The 21,127-nt window shown below is 39.9% G+C and overlaps 1 protein-coding gene across 1 annotated transcript in view; it reads right to left on the bottom strand.

Moving 5' to 3' along the window:
- LOC131240151 (probable membrane-associated 30 kDa protein, chloroplastic) overlaps positions 1–1,098 on the bottom strand; it is a 40,526-nt gene extending 39,428 nt beyond the window's left edge. The window contains exon 1 of the mRNA XM_058238221.1: positions 862–1,098. Coding sequence (XP_058094204.1) covers positions 862–988 — 127 coding nt within the window. The 5' untranslated portion in view covers positions 989–1,098. The remainder of the gene's footprint in view (positions 1–861) is intronic.
- Positions 1,099–21,127: the final 20,029 nt, after the last annotated feature.

Consider the following 21,127-nt stretch of genomic DNA (forward strand, 5'->3'; position numbering starts at 1 on the left):
TATTAACACAACAAATACATCTAAATTAGTGGGCCCACTTTCAAGGTCCACCAGATGATTGGGTTAGCTTATTCCTCAGCCCAATGGACATATCTTTTATCCTGTGCACATGTGTGGTTTGAAAGTGGTGCGCAATTAACCTCTTCAAGCTCCGCGTGAATACCCACAATGTATGTCTAAAATCTCTTTACCAGTATCCAAACACACAAACTGTTTATCTGGTAAAGACTCTACAAGTATCCAAACAACTCCATAAAAATGGCTTTATAGCCATACGTAGAGGGACAGAATGATATCTTTTTTTAATAAAAGTTGTTGAATTCTCTAACAGTACATGCATCGGAGAGTGGGTTTTGGTGATTTCTAGTTGCCAACTAGAGGGCTGTTGAGCTTGCTCACAGTCTTGCTCCTTCTATCTATTTGTTTTGTGGATTCTCCTACACTAATTTGTGATTTTGGTCACTCGATCCAGAATGTAGAATTTCATTCCCGCTATTAGTTTCAGCCTTTCAATCTAGTTGCATTACTTGTGAAGTGAGATTTTTGCATTACTTGTGAAGTGAGATTTACCAACATCCAAACAACCCGTCAAATTCAACTAATATATAAGTGAGATTTTTGCATTACTTGTGAAGTGAGATTTACCAACATCCAAACAACCCGTCAAATTCAACTAATTTCCTATATATATATATATATATATATATATATATATATATATATATATATATATATATATATATATAAACGGCCGAGTCAGGCCAGGTCGAGGACCAATTCGAACTCTTCGCTCCCAATGGAAAAATATGCAAAAAGAAGACACAAGAAATGAATAGATTTGAAATTATCGAAGTGCCATACCTCCACCATTGAAAAACGATGTTTTGAAGGGTTTTCTGGGAAAAACAACCCTGTGAGAAGATGCTCCAAACGAAGAAGATGGTGATGCAGCCAAGCTTAATCCGCTGATTGGGGCTTTGATTGCCATTTTCAGGTCCGACCCAATTGCTGAATTAAGGAATAGAAAAGAGCCCTTTGAAGAAACAGGGCCGATAGATCAGAGATTTTCTTTGGACTAATGTGGGAAGATGGACTGTAAGGTGTGGGCCCGTTTGTGCTTTGGAGGGGAATGAGAACCCGCTTCGGTGGATTCCTGGGTCGGACACGGATTGGGTACTACCCCCGCCGGTTCCGAACTCGGAAAAAGCTGGGGCTCCAAGGGCCCACCGTGATGTATGGGTTTATCCACACCTTACATCCACTTTTCCATATCGTTTTAGGGTAAAAGTCCAAAATTGTGGCAGATCCAAGGTTCAAATGCACCACATCACGAGAAGCAGCTGTGAAAATGACGATCACCGTTGAAACCTTCCTAGGGCCCACCATCATGTTTATTTAATACAAATATCAGCTTGATCCAAAACTTCTGCCTCTCCCTGGATGTTTTAATGGTAGGAGTTTAATCCCAACTGTGTGGTCCACTTGATCACTGTATCTTCCTAATTTTTGGTCTTATGATATAAAATTATGTGTAAAAATTGATGGACGGTGTGGATATATTCACCATCTTCTTCCGAGCTGGGTAGATCCCAGACTGTGCGCCACTCGGATACATGTGCCTCATATCCACGCCGTCCATCCGTTTTGACAGCTCATTGTAGGGTATGACTTCAAAAATGAACATCCAAATCTCAAGTGGACCAGAGTAAAGGAAACCGTGGTGATTGAATGATCACCGTTAAAAACTTCTTGAGGCCACCGAAATGTTTATTTACCATTGCCATCCAACCTGTCACAATGACCTGGATGAATGGACCACAGCTTCACTAGGGCCTGTTTGGGCGGTGGGATTAAAGGGTTTAGATGGGATGGGATTCATCTGGTTCTGTGCCAATTCCACTCCTGGGAAGATTGGAAAAGCTTAGAATTACCTTAAATGGACTTGCATTGGGTTCCGTGCCAACTTTACTCAATGTTAACAAGTTGTGTAGGTCCACCATGATGTGTGGGCTATATCCACACCGTCCACCCATTTATTGAGATTATTTTAGAGCATGGGTCAAAACAACAGGTAAATCTAAAACTCAAGTGGACCCCACCAGAGAAAGCAACGGGGATTGAATACTTACCGTTGAAAATTTCTTTGGGGCCACATAAGTTTTGGATCTACTTATTTTTAGGCCCATGCTATAAAATAAGGTTACAAAACAAATGAACGCTTTAGATATAACATATGTTTGTTATTCTAAGTAATTTCAATAGATGGTTGGTATATCTATTTAATGTACCACCGTTTTATCAACAAACCATGGCATTAATCTTATCCCAAGCCAACAGGGACAATCCCTGCCATGGGTAATAGTTATGTTTTTTGAATGGGTAATAATTTTGTTTTTCGAATCCCATCCCACCCAATCCCTTCTAATCCCACCGCCCAAACACGCCCTAAAACTTTCTAGTCCACTCGAAATTTGGATCTGCTAAATTAGTGGGCTTATGCCCTAAAATAATCGGGGGAAACGGATGGACGGAGGGGATATAATACACGTACATCTAGGTGGGCTTCATAATCAGCGATCCACCGACCCGGTGAATTCGGTGATCCGCTGAAGCCTCGTAGATAAAAGGATGGGGCGATTCGCGCGAGCACAGCGAATGGTACTCGCTACTCCAGTAGTATGACCGTTGATACGCAGGCACTCAGAAAATGGTACCCGTAGTATACGTCGACTCAAAATAAACCGCCCATTTGTTGGGACCTATGATGGTGTATATCTCCATTGCAAAATCTGGACGCTTGAGCAATCTTAACCACTTATTGATGGACATTTTTTTTTTGAGAAATTTGCGACTGTACGACCCATTTATGGCCCATTTAGGAAACTACGCCCACCTCATTTTCCTTTACGAGAATACGCCCGAGCTGTACGGAAGGCTTGCCAAAGGTCGAAAATGCCCCTGCTTGTTCCTTCCAGCGCTGACACTCCTCAAACTCCGAGTTGTACGAACGGTTCAAAAGATATCAGAGTTACATGGGCCCCACAGTTACGTATTTATTATATCCACAACGTTCATCCATAGTTCGAGATCATTTCGGAGCATTATCAAAAAAAAAATCCTATCCAAAGATCAACTGGACCACACCACAAAGAGCAACGGAAAAATTGATTTTAACCGTTAAAAATTTTGTAGGGCCCACCATAATATTTATTTTCCATCCAATATATTCATAATGTCACAATGACCTGGATGAAGAGAAAAAACAAATTTTGTAATGGTTTCCCCTAAAAGGGTTTATGGTAGCGTTCAATCTTCCACGCTTTTACGGTGGTCCACTTGATAGCTAAATCTGTCTTATTTTTCTTCCCAAGCGTTAGTACGAGTTCGCCAAATAGATGAACAGTTTGGATATAACACATATCTCATAAAATGACTCACAAAGGCGGCAGGGATTACAACAGGGAAAAAAAGAGCTGGTATCTTTAGCTACGGATTATAACCGTAGCGATAACTGCAGCCAATGCTTTTTCAATATGTCCTCTACTATACATCGAAGGTCTTTCGATATATACTTCGATATATCGAATGTCTTTCGATTAATCGAAAAAAAATCGAAAAGAAACTTTGCATAAAAAAATCCTGCAATTTTCGATTAATCGAAGTGTATTCGATATATATCGAAGATATAGCTACAGATTATAGCTATAGCCATAACTGTAGTTCGTAAAAGTCTATGCAAATTTTTTTATTTTTTTATTTTTTATTTTTTAGTTTTTATTTTTTACATGGAGAACTTTATTCTACCTACAATTTTCTTTATTACATATTTATATAAATATGTATATATAAGCATATTAAAAAAAAAATTCTCTCTTTTTTTCATTTATTTCTCTATTCATTCAACAAGAATATCTTATAAACCAAAATTAGTTACTTGATGTACCCTATATGATTTTGGGGTAGGAGAAGATACTTTAGCAACTAACCTATTTATTTTCTAAGATTCCATCAGTCGATGGTGAAAATCCATTTATTCACTTTCTCAATTTCAACTTTTCATTTCCAGCATTTCACCGCAATTCCCTCCCTTCACGGACAATTCCATGCATTTCACGCCCCAAACATTTGTGTTGATTGGTCGTTTGAGGCATTTCGCGATTCCCTTCCTTCACGCTTTGCATGCAAATTTTCGAAACCGAACCCTCATTGGAAAAAATTTGATTGGCGTTTGAGGTTTGGGTAAATTGATGGCCAATGCCTGAAGTGGAAGGGAAATTGGACCGGGTGAAAATTGCCTAAAACAAACGTGAATCAACACGAAATTGTTTGGGACGGAAGTGAAATGCATGGGAATGATCATGGTTTGAAGCGATTTGAGTGCGAAATGCATGCAATTGTGAAGTGAAGGGAATTGAACGAGAAACATGCAAATGACAGTGAATCAACACGGAATTATTTCGAATGATTGCGACTGAAAATGATCATGGTTTGAAGTGATTTGGGTAAAATGCATGCAAATGATCGTCAGTGAAGGGAATTAACCGAAAACTCGAAACAGCCGTGAATCAACACGGAATTGTTTGGGGCGACCATGAAATGCATGGGAATGATCATGGTTTGAAGGAAATTGATGCATGACCGTGAAGTGAGGCGAATTGGCGAAATGCCTCGAAACGACCGAATCAACACGGAATTGTTTGGGATGAAATAAATGCATGGGAATGATCATAGTTTGAAGCGAATTGGGCGAAATGCCATCGGGCCGGAGTGAAGCGAATTGAACGAAATGCCTCAAACGGTGAATCCCAGGAATTGTTTGGGATAAGGAAATGCATGGGAATGATCATGGTTTGAAGCAAATTGTGCGAAATGCATCTGGCCAGTGGAGTGAAGGGAATTAGCGAAATGCCTCGCGGTGAATCAACACGGAATTGTTTGGAATGCCCGGAAATGCATGGGAATGATCATGGTTTGAAGCGAATTCGCGAAATGCATGTAAATGGCCGTGAAGTGAGGAATTGAGAGCGAAATGCCTCGAAACGACAATGAATCAACACGGAATTGTTTGGGGGTGAAGTGTATGGGAATGATCATGGTTTGAACGATTGGCGGAAAATGCATGCAAATGACCATGAAGTGAAGAATTGACCGCGAAATCTCGAAACGAGAGTGAATCAACACGGAATTGTTTGGGATAGGGAAATGCATGGGAATGATCATGGTTTGGCAATTGACCAAAATGCATCTGTTGTGGAGTGAAGCGTGTGAAATGCCTCAACGGCCGTGAATCAACCGGAATTGTTTGGGATGGGAAATGCATGGGAATGATCATGGTTTAAAGCGAATTGGGGAAATGCATCGGGGTGGAGTGAAGTGACCGCGAAATGCCTCGAAACAGCCGTGAATCAACACGGAATTGTTTGGAATGAGTGAAATGCATGGAAATGATCATGGTTTGAAGCGAATTGGCCGCGAAATGCATGTAAATGGCCGTGGAGTGAAGCGAATTGAATGCCTCTAAACGAACGTGAATCAACACGAAATTGTTTGGGATGACGAAATGCATGAGAATGATCATGGTTTGAAGCGATTTGGACTGCAAATGGCCGTGGAGTGAAGGGAATTGGCCGTGAAATGCCTAACCGTGAACCACCACGGAATTGTTTGGGACGACCATGAAGTGTATGGGAATGATCATGGTTTGAAGCGAATTGACCGCGAAATGCATGCAAATGACCGTGAAGTGAAGGGAATTGACCGCGAAATGCCTCGAAACGACCGTGAATCAACATGGAATTGTTTGGAATGACCGCGAAATGCATGGGAATGATCATGGTTTGAAGCGAATTGACAGCGAAATGCAAATTGCCGTGGAGTGAAGGGTATTGACCGCGATATGCTTGAGCGTGAATCAACACGGAATTGTTTGGGATAGGAAATGCAAAATTTTGGGAATTGGGCCCGAAAAAAATAAGTGAATTTGGGTTTGGAATAAAATTTTTTTGTGAAATGCATGGGAATGATCATGGTTTGAAGCATTTGATGAAATGCATCAATGACCCCAACTCTATGTTCATAAACACACTATGAACACAACTTGGAAAACATGGAGTGTGTGGCATGGGTGTGTTAAAACAAAAAAAGTAAAACAAAAATATATTTAAAAAAATAAAAAACACATTAAAAAAAACAGAAAAATAAACTTCGATATATCGAATAGAACACGATATATCGAAACTCTTCGATATAATCGAAACCTAATCGATTAATGGTAGAGTAAGTTGTCGATTATATCGAAATCTAGTCGATATAATATTAGTAAGTCATCCTTACAACCGACCGATATATCGACTATTATTCGATTGATCGAAAATAGTCACACACTGTCCAGCGACAAAATACTTTTTAAATTGTATTATCGATATAATCGAGTAGATGTCGATATATCGAGGTATCGATATATCGACTAGATTTTGATATATCGAAAATTGTCAGAAAATGTCCAGCGTCGAACTGCTTTTTAGTGCAATTTTTCTATTTTTTTTCTAATGTGTTTTTTTATATATTTTTTTTATTTTACTTTTTTAGGTTAGCTTGTTAGTACACACCCATGTCGGTACACACTCCATGTTTTCCAAGTTGTGTTCATAGTGTGCTTCTTCTAATCTCTTAAGTTGTATGGTCATTTGCATGCATTTTGCGGTCAAATCGCTTCAAACCATGATCATTCCCATGCATTTCACAGTCATCCCAAACAATTCCGTGTTGATTCACGGTCGTTTCGAGGCATTTCGCGGACAATACCCTTTACTTCTCGGTCATTTGCATGCATTTTGCGGTCAAATCGCTTCAAACCATGATCATTCCCATGCATTTCACAGTCATCCCAAACAATTCCGTGTTGATTCACGGTCGTTTCGAGGCATTTCGCGGTCAATACCCTTCACTTCATGGTCATTTGCATGCATTTCGCGGTCAAATCGCTTCAAACCATGATCATTCCCATGCATTTCGTGGTCATCCCAAACAATTTCGTGTTGATTCACGGTCGTTTCGAGGCATTTCGCGGTCAATTCCCTTCACTCCATGGTCAGTTGCATGCATTTCGCGATCAATTCGCTTCAAACCATGATCATTCCCATGCACTTCACGGTCGTCCCAAACAATTCCGTGTTGATTCACGGTCGTTTCGAGGCATTTCGCAGTCAATTCGCTTCACTTCACGGTCATTTGCATGCATTTCGCGATCAATTCGCTTCAAACCATGATCATTCCCATGCATTTCACAGTCGTCCCAAACAATTCCGTGTTGATTCATGGTCGTTTCGAGGCATTTCGCGGTCAATTCCCTTCACTCCACAGTCATTTACATGCATTTCGCGGTCAATTCGCTTCAAACCATGATCATTCCCATGCATTTCGCAGTCATTCCAAACAATTCTGTGTTGATTCACGGTCGTTTCGAGGCATTTTGCGGTCAATTCGCTTCACTCCATGGTCATTTGCATGCATTTCGCGGTCAATTCGCTTCAAACCATGATCATTTCCATGCATTTCCCGGTCATTCCAAACAATTCCCTGTTGATTCATAGTTGTTTCGAGGCATTTCGTGGTCAATTCCCTTCACTCCACGGTCATTTGCATGCATTTCGCGGTCAATGAGCTTCAAACCATGATCATTCCCATGCACTTCACGGTCGTCCCAAACAATTCCATGTTGATTCACGGTCGTTTCGAGGCATTTCGCGGTCAATACCCTTCACTTCATGGTCATTTGCATGCATTTCGCGGTCAAATCGCTTCAGACCATGATCATTCCCATGCATTTCGCGGTTATTCCAAACAATTCCGTGTTGATTCACGGTCGTTTCGAGGCATTTCGCGGTCAATTCCCTTCACTCCACGGTCATTTGCATGCATTTCGCGGTCAAATCGCTTCAAACCATGATCATTCCTATGCATTTCGCGGTCATCCCAAACAATTCCGTGTTGATTCACGGTCATTTCAAGGCATTTCGCGGTCAATTCCCTTCACTTCATGGTCATCTGCATGCATTTCGCGGTCAATTCGCTTCAAACCATGATCATTCCCATGCACTTCACGGTCGTCCCAAACAATTCCGTGTTGATTCACGGTCGTTTCGAGGCATTTCGCGGTCAATTCGCCTCACTTCACGGTCAGTTGCATGCATTTCGCGGTCAATTTGCTTCAAACCATGATCATTCCCATGCATTTCGTGGTCATCCCAAATAATTCCGTGTTGATTTACGGTCGTTTCGAGGCATTTCGAGGTCAATTCGCTTCACTCCACGGTCATTTACATGCATTTCGCGGTCAATTCGCTTCAAACCATGATCATTCCCATGCATTTCGCGGTCATTCCAAACAATTCCGTGTTGATTCACGGTCGTTTCGTGGCATTTCGCGGTTAATTCCCTTCACTCCACGGTCAGTTGCATGCATTTCGCGGTCAATTCGCTTCAAACCATGATCATTTTCATACATTTCACGGTCATTTCAAACAATTCCGTGTTGATTCACGGTCGTTTCGAGGCATTTCGCGGTCAATTCCCTTCACTCCACGGTCATTTGCATGCATTTTGCGGTCAATTCGCTTCAAACCATGATCATTCTCATGCACTTCACGGTCGTCCCAAACAATTCTGTGTTGATTCACGGTCGTTTCGAGGCATTTCGCGGTCAATTCGCTTCACTCCACGGTCATTTACATGCATTTCGCGGTCAATTCGCTGCAAACCATGATCATTCCCATGCATTTCGCGGTCATTCCAAACAATTCCGTGTTGATTCACGGTCGTTTCGAGGCATTTCGCGGTCAATTCCCTTCACTCCACGGTCATTTGCATGCATTTCGCGGTCAATTCGCTTCAAACCATGATCATTCCCATGCATTTCCCTGTCATCCCAAATAATTCCGTGTTGATTCACGGTCGTTTCGAGGCATTTCACGGTCAATTCCCTTCACTGCACGGTCAGTTGCATGCATTTCGCGGTCAATTCGCTTCAAACCATGATCATTCCCATGCACTTCACGGTCGTCCCAAACAATTCCGTGTTGATTCACGGTCGTTTCGAGGCATTTCGCGGTCAATTCGCTTCACTCCATGGTCATTTACATGCATTTCGCGGTCAATTCGCTTCAAACCCTGATCATTCCCATGCATTTCGTGGTCATTCCAAACAATTCTGTGTTGATTCACGGTCGTTTCGAGGCATTTCGCGGTCAACTCCCTTCACTCCACGGTCAGTTGCATGTATTTCGCGGTCAATTTGCTTCAAACCATGATCATTCCCATGCATTTCCCTATCATACCAAACAATTCCGTGTTGATTCACGGTCGTTTCGAGGCATTTCGCGATCAATTCGCTTCACTCCATGGTCAGTTGCATGCATTTCGTGGTCAATTTGCTTCAAATCATGATCATTCCCATGCATTTCACTGTCATCCCAAACAATTCCGTGTTGATTCACGGTCGTTTCGAGGCATTTCGCGGTCAATTCGCCTCACTTCACGGTCAGTTGCATGCATTTCACGGTCAATTCGCTTCAAACCATGATCATTCCCATGCACTTCATGGTCGTCCCAAACAATTCTGTGTTGATTCACGGTCGTTTCGAGGCATTTCGCGGTCAATTCGCTTCACTCCACGGTCATTTACATGCATTTTGCGGTCAATTCGCTTCAAACCATGATCATTCCCATGCATTTCGCGGTCATTCCAAACATTTCCGTGTTGATTCACGGTCGTTTCGAGGCATTTCGCGGTCAATTCCCTTCACTCCACGGTCAGTTGCATGCATTTCGCGGTCAATTCGCTTCAAACCATGATCATTCCCATGCATTTCCCTGTCATCCTAAACAATTCCGTGTTGATTCACGGTCGTTTCGAGGCATTTCACGATCAATTCCCTTCACTGCACGGTCAGTTGCATGCATTTCGCGGTCAAATCGGTTCAAACCATGATCATTCTCATGCACTTCACGGTCGTCCCAACCAATTCTGTGTTGATTCACGGTCGTTTCGAGGCATTTCGCAGTCAATTCGCTTCATTTCGCGGTCATTTGCATGCATTTCGCGATCAATTCGCTTCAAACCATGATCATTCCCATGCATTTCACGGTCGTCCCAAACAATTCCATGTTGATTCACGGTCGTTTCGAGGCATTTCGCGGTTAATTCCCTTCACTTGACGATCATTTGCATGCATTTTACGGTCAAATCACTTCAAACCATGATCATTTTCAGTCGCAAATCACGGTTGACGCAAACAATTCCGTGTTGATTCACGGTCATTTCGAGGCATTTCGCGGTCAATTCCCTTCACTTCACGGTCAGTTGCATGCATTTCGCGCTCAAATCGCTTCAAACCATGATCATTCCCATGCATTTCACGGTCGTCCCAAACAATTTCGTGTTGATTCACGGTCGTTTCGAGGCATTTCGCGGTCAATTCCTTCACTTCACGGTCATTTGCATGCATTTCGCACTCAAATCGCATCAATTCATGATCAGCGGTTAGTTGCATGCAACTGACCGTGAAGTGAAGGGAATTGACCGCGAAATGCCTCGAAACGACCGTGAATCAACACGGAATTGTTTGGGATGACCGTGAAGTGCATGGGAATGATCATGGTTTGAAGCGATTTGAGCGCAAAATGCATGCAAATGATCGTGAAGTGAAGGGAATTGACCGCGAAATGCAATGAAACGACCATGAATCAATACGAAATAGTTTGGGATGACTGTGAAATGCATGGAATTGTCCATGAAGTGGAGGGAATTGACGGTGAAATGCATGGAAATGACCACGAACTGATTGAAATTGACCGCAAAGTGAATGAAATGGATTTTCAACCATCGACCTGATGGAATCTTAGAAAATAACTAGGTTAGTTGGCTAAAGTATCTTCTCCTACCCCAAAATCATATAGGGTACATCAAGTAACTAATTTTGGTTTATAAGATATTCTTGTTGAATGAATAGAGAAATAAATGAAAAAGAGAGAATTTTTTTATATGCTTATATATACATATTTATATAAATATGTATTAGAGAAAATTGTAGGTAGAATAAAGTTCTCCATGTAAAAATAAAAATTTAAAATTAAAAAAATTAAAAAATTTGCATAGACTTTTACGGACTACAGTTATGGCTACAGCTATAATCTGTAGCTATATCTTCGATACATATCGAATACACTTCGATTAATCAAAAATTGCAGGATTTTTTATGCAAAGTTGCTGGACAGTTTTGGACCTTTTCCGATTAATCGAAAGACATTCGATATATCGAAGTATATATCGAAAGACCTTCGATGTATAGTAGAGGACATATTGAAAAAGCATTGGCTGCGGTTATCGCTACGGTTATAATCCGTAGCCAAAGATACCAGCTCTTTTTTTTCCTGTTGTAATCCCCACCGCCTTTGTGGGTCCTTTTATGAGGCATGTGTTATATCCAAACCGTTCATCTATTTGGCGAACTTGTACTAACGCTTGGGAAGAAAAATAAGACAGATTTAGTTATCAAGCGGACCACACTGTAAAAGGCAGTGGAAGATTGAACGTCTACCATTGAAACCCTTTTAGGGGTCCCAGAAGTTTTGGACCATTACAAAATTTGTTTTTCCTCTTCATCCAGGTCTTTGTGACATTATGAATATATTGGATGGAAAATAAATGTTACGGTGGGTCCTACAAAATTTTTAACGGTTAAAATCATTTTTCCCGTTGCTCTTTGTGGTGTGGTCCAGTTGATCTTTGGATAGGATTTTTTTTTTTGATAATGCTCCGAAATGATCTCGAACTATGGATGAACGTTGTGGATATAATAAATACGTAACTGTGGGGCCCATGTAACTCTGATATCTTTTGAACCGTTCGTACAACTCGAAGTTCGAGGAGTGTCAGCGCTTGTCTTCGAGCGCCACATATCCGCTTGAAGGAACAAGCAGGGGCATTTTCGACCTTTGGCAAGCCTTCCGTACAGCTCGGGCATATTCTCGCAAAGGAAAATGAGGTGGGCGTAGTTTCCTAAATGGGCCGTAAATGGGTCGTACAGTCGCAAATTTCTCTCTTTTTTTTTTTGGGGGATTTTGACCGTTGATTTCTTTCATTCAACCGTCCATTGAGTGTCCACCAATCGCGCAGTTAGAAAATACACGTGACTTGTATGTGGGATGTATTAGAGTCGTTTATCCAATGAGGGCCTATCAGGTGAAGAGGTGAACAAGTGTCAGCTATCCAGGCAACCACAAACACGCGTCAGAGATTTGAGCCATCCATCGCCTAGCACTGTGAGTGTGCCATATACCATATTACACTCATCGAGTAGCCACACATGTGCCTTGAATTTAGACCGTTGAACTTTGTTTCTATGATGCCCCATTTTGGCCAACTTTATTTTTAGCCATAGCAAGTGGAAAGTGCACCCAACGCGATGAATGGCCCGATCCCTGTATGCCCAAATCTCTGCGGGTGTTCCACCGCCTCTCAAGAGGCTGTCGGTGCAAGAAGCACAACACTCTCTCTCTCTCTCTATAGATATAGAGTCATGCTCCCCTGCGCACCTACGCACATGCGCACCTTTGCACACGTGTCATGGGTGTCTAATCTGAACGGTCCATGTGATGCAGAATCCCATGAAACCTTCTGTGACAAAATTTCAACCTGATATAAAATTCTGGCAGGCCATAGCAAAGAGAAATGCAAATCAAGGGAGGAAACTGTTTTCATTTTTTATGGCCATCAAAGTTTTAGATCAAAGTAAAACTTGGTCCCAAGGGGTTTTACGAGGTGCTGCTTCACATGAACGGTTCAGATTTTAGATCCACATCACATATGATGGGTTCTCAAAAAAGTTCGTATGTAGTACGTACGAACCGGTTCGCAGGTGAGCGTTTCCGCGCGCACGCGCGTGTGTGTATATATATTGAGAATTTTACTGAAAATTTTCTATACATGGAGGCCCTGTTTGGTCACCTGCATTAAGTGGGATTAAAGTAGATGGAATTAAAAAAGTTGCAATTAATGCATATGCAAGGTATTGGTTATAAAGTGGGTTTATCCCATGCTTTGTAATGCCATGTTTTGAAGATGTGAGAGTATCTTTAATCCCGCGGTATTGAACCAAATCCATGTTTAAAAATAGATTTGGGATTGCAAAAGTTACATACTATTTCTCTCTATTCATGTTTGGAAATAGATTCAGAATTACAACAGTTGCATTGTACATGACCCACATATGTTGTTCATGTTTGAAAATAGATTCGGGATTGCAATAGTTGGATTGTACATGACCCACATATGTTGTTCATAATCCACACCATCGATTCACCTCGGCAATTAATTTATATGAACACCCAATTAATGAAAGAGATTTGAACAAAAATTGTGCCGATCATGGATTGCTCTCACCTATACTTGAATAGCTACATGTAACATAACAGAGAGTATTATGGTCCAAGTTAGAAGTTGCGATAGATAACAACAAACATGCAGACAGCGTAAGTAAAGTTCATATAGTTTGATCACAACGTACAATGAAAAAAAAATTAGAATCGAAACGAAAAAGAAAACAAATGCCGTCCCAATGATCAGATTTAAGTCATCTGTGGATGTACCCTTTGAAACCGTTATGGGCATCCCGAATGTCATATTCAAGTTTTCCATTGATGTACCTTATGGAACCATTGTTGATGTCCGACATTGGGGTTGGGTTGAGATGTTTGAGTTCAGAGTCCAAATATTTACGTAAGACTCCATGTCAGCAAGGGGAGACGTCTCCATCACTCGTCTCTGGCCTGATCCAATTGATGTATGGGAGCTCAAAAAATTCTCTCATTCCTCCATCACATCCTTCAAACGTGTGAACGAGCGATAATTATTACCGTAAATCCTTCGACCTGCAGCCGTACTTCCTTCTATGAAGTATATATATCAGGTCGACGACCAACTAATACAACATAATACTTTTCCTTCGGCATTTGCATTAACAATTAAAACATACAATATTGCTAATACAAGGATATATGCATATGACATACCAATAGGCATATAATTTGTTTAAGTAAACAAATAGTAAAAAAACAGTAAAATGATATAATAAATCATATGAGTCCAAAAGGTCTAAATGTCATATCCACCACATACAAAAGTAAAAAATATTACATGTCCACCTATACTAATACCATATCAAAATATCAAAATAATATTTAAGCAAATCTTAAACAAGTCCTTTACTTAAACACACCGCTACTAAACTTCAAATTGTAAATTGTCTTCTACGATATAGAAAAAATGGAGCGCGAAGGTCCAAAGTTGAGTGGTGTGTGAACTTAAGGCGGATTAATTCCACCAGGTGGACCCCATACATTTTGAGCAACTTTTTTCAGCCAATCATACTGATCTTGTCCTTGCAGGTTAACAAACATGATAGCAAGCCGCTCATCCATGGAGAGTAATTCACTGATATTGAATAGGTCGGCTTGCGTCGGTCCTTCTACCTCTTCCAAGGCACATAACACTTTAGTCATTCAATTGGCTTCCTTACCATCACCCATGCGAATGCCAAATTCATGCATTGCATTGGCAACATTATCTATAGATGCACCGAGTACCTCACATGGACAAGCAGGTCGTGTCTTTTTCTTAGAAGAGCTACTGCTAAGAATATTGTCAGAAGCTGAAGGTGGGGTTGGACTATTGCGAAATGATCAATTTAAATTAAAATGGTGACCATCGGTTAGGTAGCGTAAATTCGATCCCGAATCACCCAAATTATCCGAAGATAGATCAATATCATCATTCATCATGTCATCCATGTCTGACCAAGCCTCATTTAAATCCCATTGTACTCGAGATGATGAGGCACGCAAATTCCTACTTCCTTTCACATATCGTCCAGTGGCTTGATTATCCCTGACGATTGCAGCTAAATCATCCCAAGTGATTTATCCTCTTGCCCCGCAAACGATCCGCATATGGATGAGACTACGATAAAGAAAAATGGATTAATGATCAGGAAACAAATGACCAGTATATAATAAGATAATTTATAGAATTCATGTAATGCAATATGTGGTGACCGATATGTTACCCTTAGCCATCTTTCCCAAACATTATCTGGGGCCGTCACAAACATTCACTCACTATCCCATCTAAACCTACTCACAGAAAGCATTTCTTTCACATCATTGTATTCTCTTTTGTGATACCTCATTCTATTAGAGACATTCGTCCATGTGACGCTCACATTTGTGTGTTTTGTAATTTCAGTTGCTGCAACTTTGTACGCCGACTTTTTGAACCCATTATCAGACTTACATCTCAGTGCAATTTGCTCTAGTAAAGTAGAGAATAACACTTCCTCCACTTCACTTTTGCTGCTCTACCTAAATGCTCAACTAAGGGCTTTTGAGTCCTATTCAACAGTGAGCAACGAGTTGGTCCAGGTGAATTTCTAGTAGGCGACGGTGAAAGTGTCTTCTAAGGTGATCTCCATGACTCGGCCATCTTACCTACGAAAAGCAAATATGCTTATAAACTAAGTCGACTCTAAATGTGGCAAGATATATAGCAATTAAAAAATGATTACATGAAAATGTGGATGCGGATGTTATACATTTCGATAAAAAAAAAAGAAAGAGTTCTTAATAGTGTAGCAAAGGAGATTCTGAAGCTATACTACATATTGTCATCACTAACTGTTATTAAGAATATATCGAAAACATCATATATATTCCTACTGCTGGTTTGGGAGTCTGCCCACATCCGATTGGCAATTTCGACGCACATTGTAATCCATGCATCCTTTTGGTGTTGGGTTACTTGAACTAGCCATTGTCTCTCATCATTTATAAAACCTTAATCGGCGTCGGGTTAGTTTCTATCTCCTTCAGATATCCCAGCAGCATGAAGACTTTCACCCGACTCGTCCTCCAAAAGTATGAAATTATGTAGCACAATGTACACCACTACAATTTGAACTTGCGTTTCGAACGAATACGGAATAGTCATCTTCAATATAGGAAAATGTGGTTTTACAACACCAAAACAGTGTTCAATTATATTCTGAAGTTGTGCGTGACGATAGTTAAATAACTCCTTGTTCGTGGGAGCTCTCCCAGTCCAATATTCTTATAGGTGATAACAAACACTACAGTAAGGAGTCATAAAACCCGGCCAATGTGCATATCCAGCATCAACGACATAATATTTTTCTACAATTATCAATGCATGAACATGCTTAAGTGCAAATTTAGAAGTAAAATATCAGAGAGAGATTGTTATTAGTTTTCATTCGTGAATGTTACCATGTGGGACCATTAACAGATCATCTGTATGGGTAAGAGCATTATGAAGAACCCTTGCATTTGAAGCTAAACCTTCCCAACCAGCTAGAACATACAAAAATTACATTTTAAATGAATAAGCTGTGAGTACATTTTAGGATAAAAACTCTTTTCTATTTCAAAAGCTTGCATTATTATAGGCTAATACATGGGCAAAAATGTGGGTGTCATCGATTACACCAACACAGTCCTAAATAAAGATTATTGATCTTACATATTAAGGTGTTGGCAAGGTATTATTGTTTCGAATATTCAAAAGTACAAGTATTACCTGAAAGTATGTTGTCCAATAGGGATTCAAAGCTATCTCATGAGATGTTTCTGGTCTAGCTTGGTTAACGTACTTGGGGTAGAGAGAAAGGATTGCATCAAGTATGCGATGGAAGTGATGGCACATCGTTTCGCCAGAAATTATGAATCAGTATCCTATAACCCGATTACGTACACTATGTCCAATAGTGTGCAGGAAGAGTACTAGTTGCTCCTCCAGACATACATTTCTACTATCACATAAATGTGTCTTATCTCGTAACTATTGAGCAAGGCGGGAAAAACCTATGTTACTCATCCTAAATTGAGTTAGACAGCCTGTGTCATTAGTACGCACAATGGAGTTGATGAATCTGGTTCGTTCATCGTTGCCTTGTCGTGATTGTTGTCTAAACATGTATGTACAAGAGTATTCACAAACTGCAAAGACGCATGCTCCTGCAGCAAGAATAAATATACATGCGGCCACTTTTTCTTCATCCAAGTCATCCATTACTTATTTATCACCTACACCTTGAGGATAATGGTCCATTAATCATAATTTGATATTAAAAAAATAAGAACATTCACTGCTTTGCATTAGGAAAAAGTTATGTGGGGCCCTTAGTGATGATCATGTACCATCCACAAAATGATGTGCTATTGTAAACCTTCATTTAATTCTACATCAATGTAAATTCTATTCCACGGATAGACAGTCTCATTCAGCTTTGAATAATCAATTGGTTCAAATACTTCAGTCTAGTAATTTTTGTGGGTATCTTTATCAATTGTTAGGCGCACCATATAAACGGTTAGGATCATTGGCAAGACATTCGATCCAACCGTTCAAGTCCCGATGTTTCATATGAGAATATACCAGAATGTATTACAATAAAAATGTGCTGATGTGGCATACGTTTTGTATGAGAATATACCAGAATCACGGGCATCCGCATATGGCATGTGGGTGATATGGCATATGTGTGAAAGATCTAAATCCACTCATCATGCATGTCCCGATGCTTTTATTCCTTGTCTCAAAAGTCAAGTGGTCCAACTATTTTCTTTAGATATGGTCCATTTATTGATTTCTCTTGACCGTTTGTTCCAACTAAGGATCGCACTCGTGTGATCAGTTTTGACATGTGAGACTTGAGAGGGGGGGGGGGGGGGGATAAAAAGTGAAGTCTCTCTAGGGGAGGTTTTGCCAGAAACGGATTGGCTACTCCCCCTGCCACCAGCCAATGGTTGGTGATCGCTGCTCTGTGAGCCCCATCATGATGTACGTGTTTCATCCATGCCATCCATCTATTTTTATAGATCATTTTATGGTATAAGACCAAAAATGAGATATATTCCAATCTTAAGTGGACCACATTACAAGAAACATTTTTGAATGAACATCGACCATTAAAAACTTTTTGGAAGCCAAAAGTTTTGGATCAAGCTGATCTTTGTTTTTTTCCTTTCATCTGGATCTTTAATGACCTAACCAATAGATTGGATGTCAACCTAACCAATAGATTGGATGTCAAATAAACAATACAATGGGCCTTAGGAGGATTTTAATGGTGGATATCCAAACATTATTGTTTTCCTGTGGTGTGGTCCACCTGAGATTTATATTCCTCTCATTTTTGGGATCAAGACTAAAATGATTTGTACAAATGGATGAACGGAATGGATGAAACACATACATCATGGTGGGGCCCATAGAGCACCGACCACCAGCCACCGGGCTGGTGGCAGGGGTAATAGCCAATTCATTTTCAGTTTTGCCCTCAATCCAATACGGTGCGTTGCGTTCAATGCATGGCAGGTGGGAGGTCCAGCAATGAATCCTAGCCGTCCATCTGTTGGGTCCTTTCCATCACTGACCCTTAACTAAAAATCACAACAAATGATCAACCAGATTGGAAGATCTCATCCATATTGGGGATATTTATCAATTGCATTTGGATCTTTTGTTATTTCCCTTATTAATTGTCCATCTGCGGGACACGACGTCATGAACAGTGCTGCATGTTACATCATACCAGTGATGTCCCATTACCGAAAGATCTCTTCATATTACAACCCTAACCTTTTAGTTTGTAGAGTAAAAATACACGGTTAAAAAAGGAAAAGTAGCAGCACCCACCCAATTGAGGAAATTCCATTAATGGGGATCCGGTATATCTACAATGGGATACAAAAGTTCACTAATTTGGATCATTGAATCATGGACACCACTCATTAGAATTAAAATAATAATAAATAAATAAATAAACAATGGGTGTTGTACCCCATTGATGGGCAAAATTTGTACGAGTGCTTTGGTCTTTGAAAAGGTGAGCTTAAAAAGTCCTAGAGGAGGAGGGGGGTGAATAGGACTATGCCAAATAATCGAATGAAATGTTGAATAAGTAAATAAATCAGAAATCTCAATCACACTAGTATTAAAACGTTGATTCAAACTGATTCGTAGGACAACCTTCACCCAAACAAGTTCAAGTAGGACAACCTTATTTCACGAATGTGATAAGAATCAAAATTTCAAACTAAGCAAGAGTAAATAAAACTATTTATTACAAACATTTACCACTTTTGCATAAAAGAAATTACAACTATTCACCACAAAAGTAATAAAAGCATTCACCACAACACCAAGAATTATAGTGGTTCGGTGTGTCAACAACTGTTCTCAAACAGCCACACCTACTCTACTTTCAAGATTACTAACCACATAATCCCGGCTTTCACTATGAATAAGGTTTTCACAAGGTCATCTTAAAACCTGATACAGTTGTGATTTTATCGAGTTATTACAAATAAAGAAATCCCTTACTGAGATTTTCTGGCTCATCTTAGAAAAACCAACTCTGAGATTTTCTGGCTATCTTGAAAAAACCAAATTCAAAATGTGAATGTATACTTATCTTCACCATAGAATAAGCTGTAACCGTAGAACGGCTTTTCTTGAATGACGAATGTTTAATGTTCAGTCTAATAGAAAAGGTTCAGGATTCTATTGATTTTAATTAGATTTAAAAATAATAGCTATTTGTATTAATTCCTTTAAATCTCAAAAAGAAGAGTATTCTCTCTCTTTCTCTCTCTTTAGAATTAGAATGATAGAATTAGAGATTAAGAAATTAAAGAAAAAAGCTATAAAATGATTTATAAATACCGCTTGATAGCTTGACAATAAGTGAGACTTCTTTCTCTCTTGAATAAGGACTTTGATAGGCTTGAATTGTATTTTCGGATTGAGAAAGAATCTCAATTTATAGGTACAAAAGTTGTTGCTTCGACTCGTCTAAGCACCGGATTTAGTTCCAACAAATTTTTAATTTTGAGCGGGATAAGATCTAACAGATCTTCGACTTGTCGAAGGCAATTCTTGACTAGTCGAATGAACTAAATCCGAACTGATTTTTATTGCTGGACTTCGAGTCGAGGAACGCTCGACTGGTCGAATGAGGTCCTTCGATTGGTCGAAGAGACCCGTTGACTGGTCGAAGGAGTAATAGAAATTCTGTTACACTTCGGCTGGTGTTGGAATGGTTGAGAAATTCTTAGACTAGTTAAGCCAAAACTTAGGTTACTCGAAACTCAGTCAATTATAAGTATAAAAACTCAATTTTAAATACGTTTTGAAAGCACCTAAACCTAAGGTCTTTCTAGGGTTTATAATACCTATATGGACTGAACTTCATTGCCTTGAAGTATCTTAGAAACTTGAACTTCTCAAAGGAGCTTGATCTTCTACTAGAACTTTAGTAGATCGAGCTTAGTCTTCAAGTAGAGCTTGAGCTTGACTTGAACTTCAGCTTGAGTTTGTCTTGAACTTTAACATGAGCTTGTCTTGAACTTCAACTTGAGTTTGTCTTGAACTTCAATATGAGTTTGTCTTGAACTTCAACATGAGCTTGATTGGAACTTTGACCTTGAGGCAACTTGAAGATCACTTGCTAAGATGTTTTAATAAGACGAAATTTGACAAACAAGGTGTAAAATGTGCTTTAAACATGTAGCACTTACAGTCTTGCATGGACACTGTGGTTCCCATTAATCATGTGGGCCCAAGTTGTGATCTATGGTCTTTCAGTCTAGTAAGGTCAGTAGTCTGACCTATGCTATGATCATGCACTAGAGACTAGAGGTGGCCCACAGTCTGACCTAGACTGATGCAGTTTGGCTGATGAACTAAAAAACAAATATCAGCTTGATATAAAACTTTTTTGGCCTCAGGAACTTATCAAGCGTTGCATCTCATTCTTTCCCGGGGGATCACCTATTTGGCCATCTACATTAAATTCGATTAGATGAAATTGCATTCGTAATCCCATCTAATCCTTATTAGGTGTCCATATACACACCATGTATGAGATCTAATTCCCAATATTTTATCAACACACACATGTATACACACCCTATATGATGATACATTCATCCAATAGATCCATATACGATGAAGTGAATATGAAAATTTATAATCACACATATGTCTAAAGCA

This window comes from Magnolia sinica, chromosome 3, assembly GCF_029962835.1.
Source record: "Magnolia sinica isolate HGM2019 chromosome 3, MsV1, whole genome shotgun sequence".
Taxonomy (NCBI): domain Eukaryota; kingdom Viridiplantae; phylum Streptophyta; class Magnoliopsida; order Magnoliales; family Magnoliaceae; genus Magnolia; species Magnolia sinica.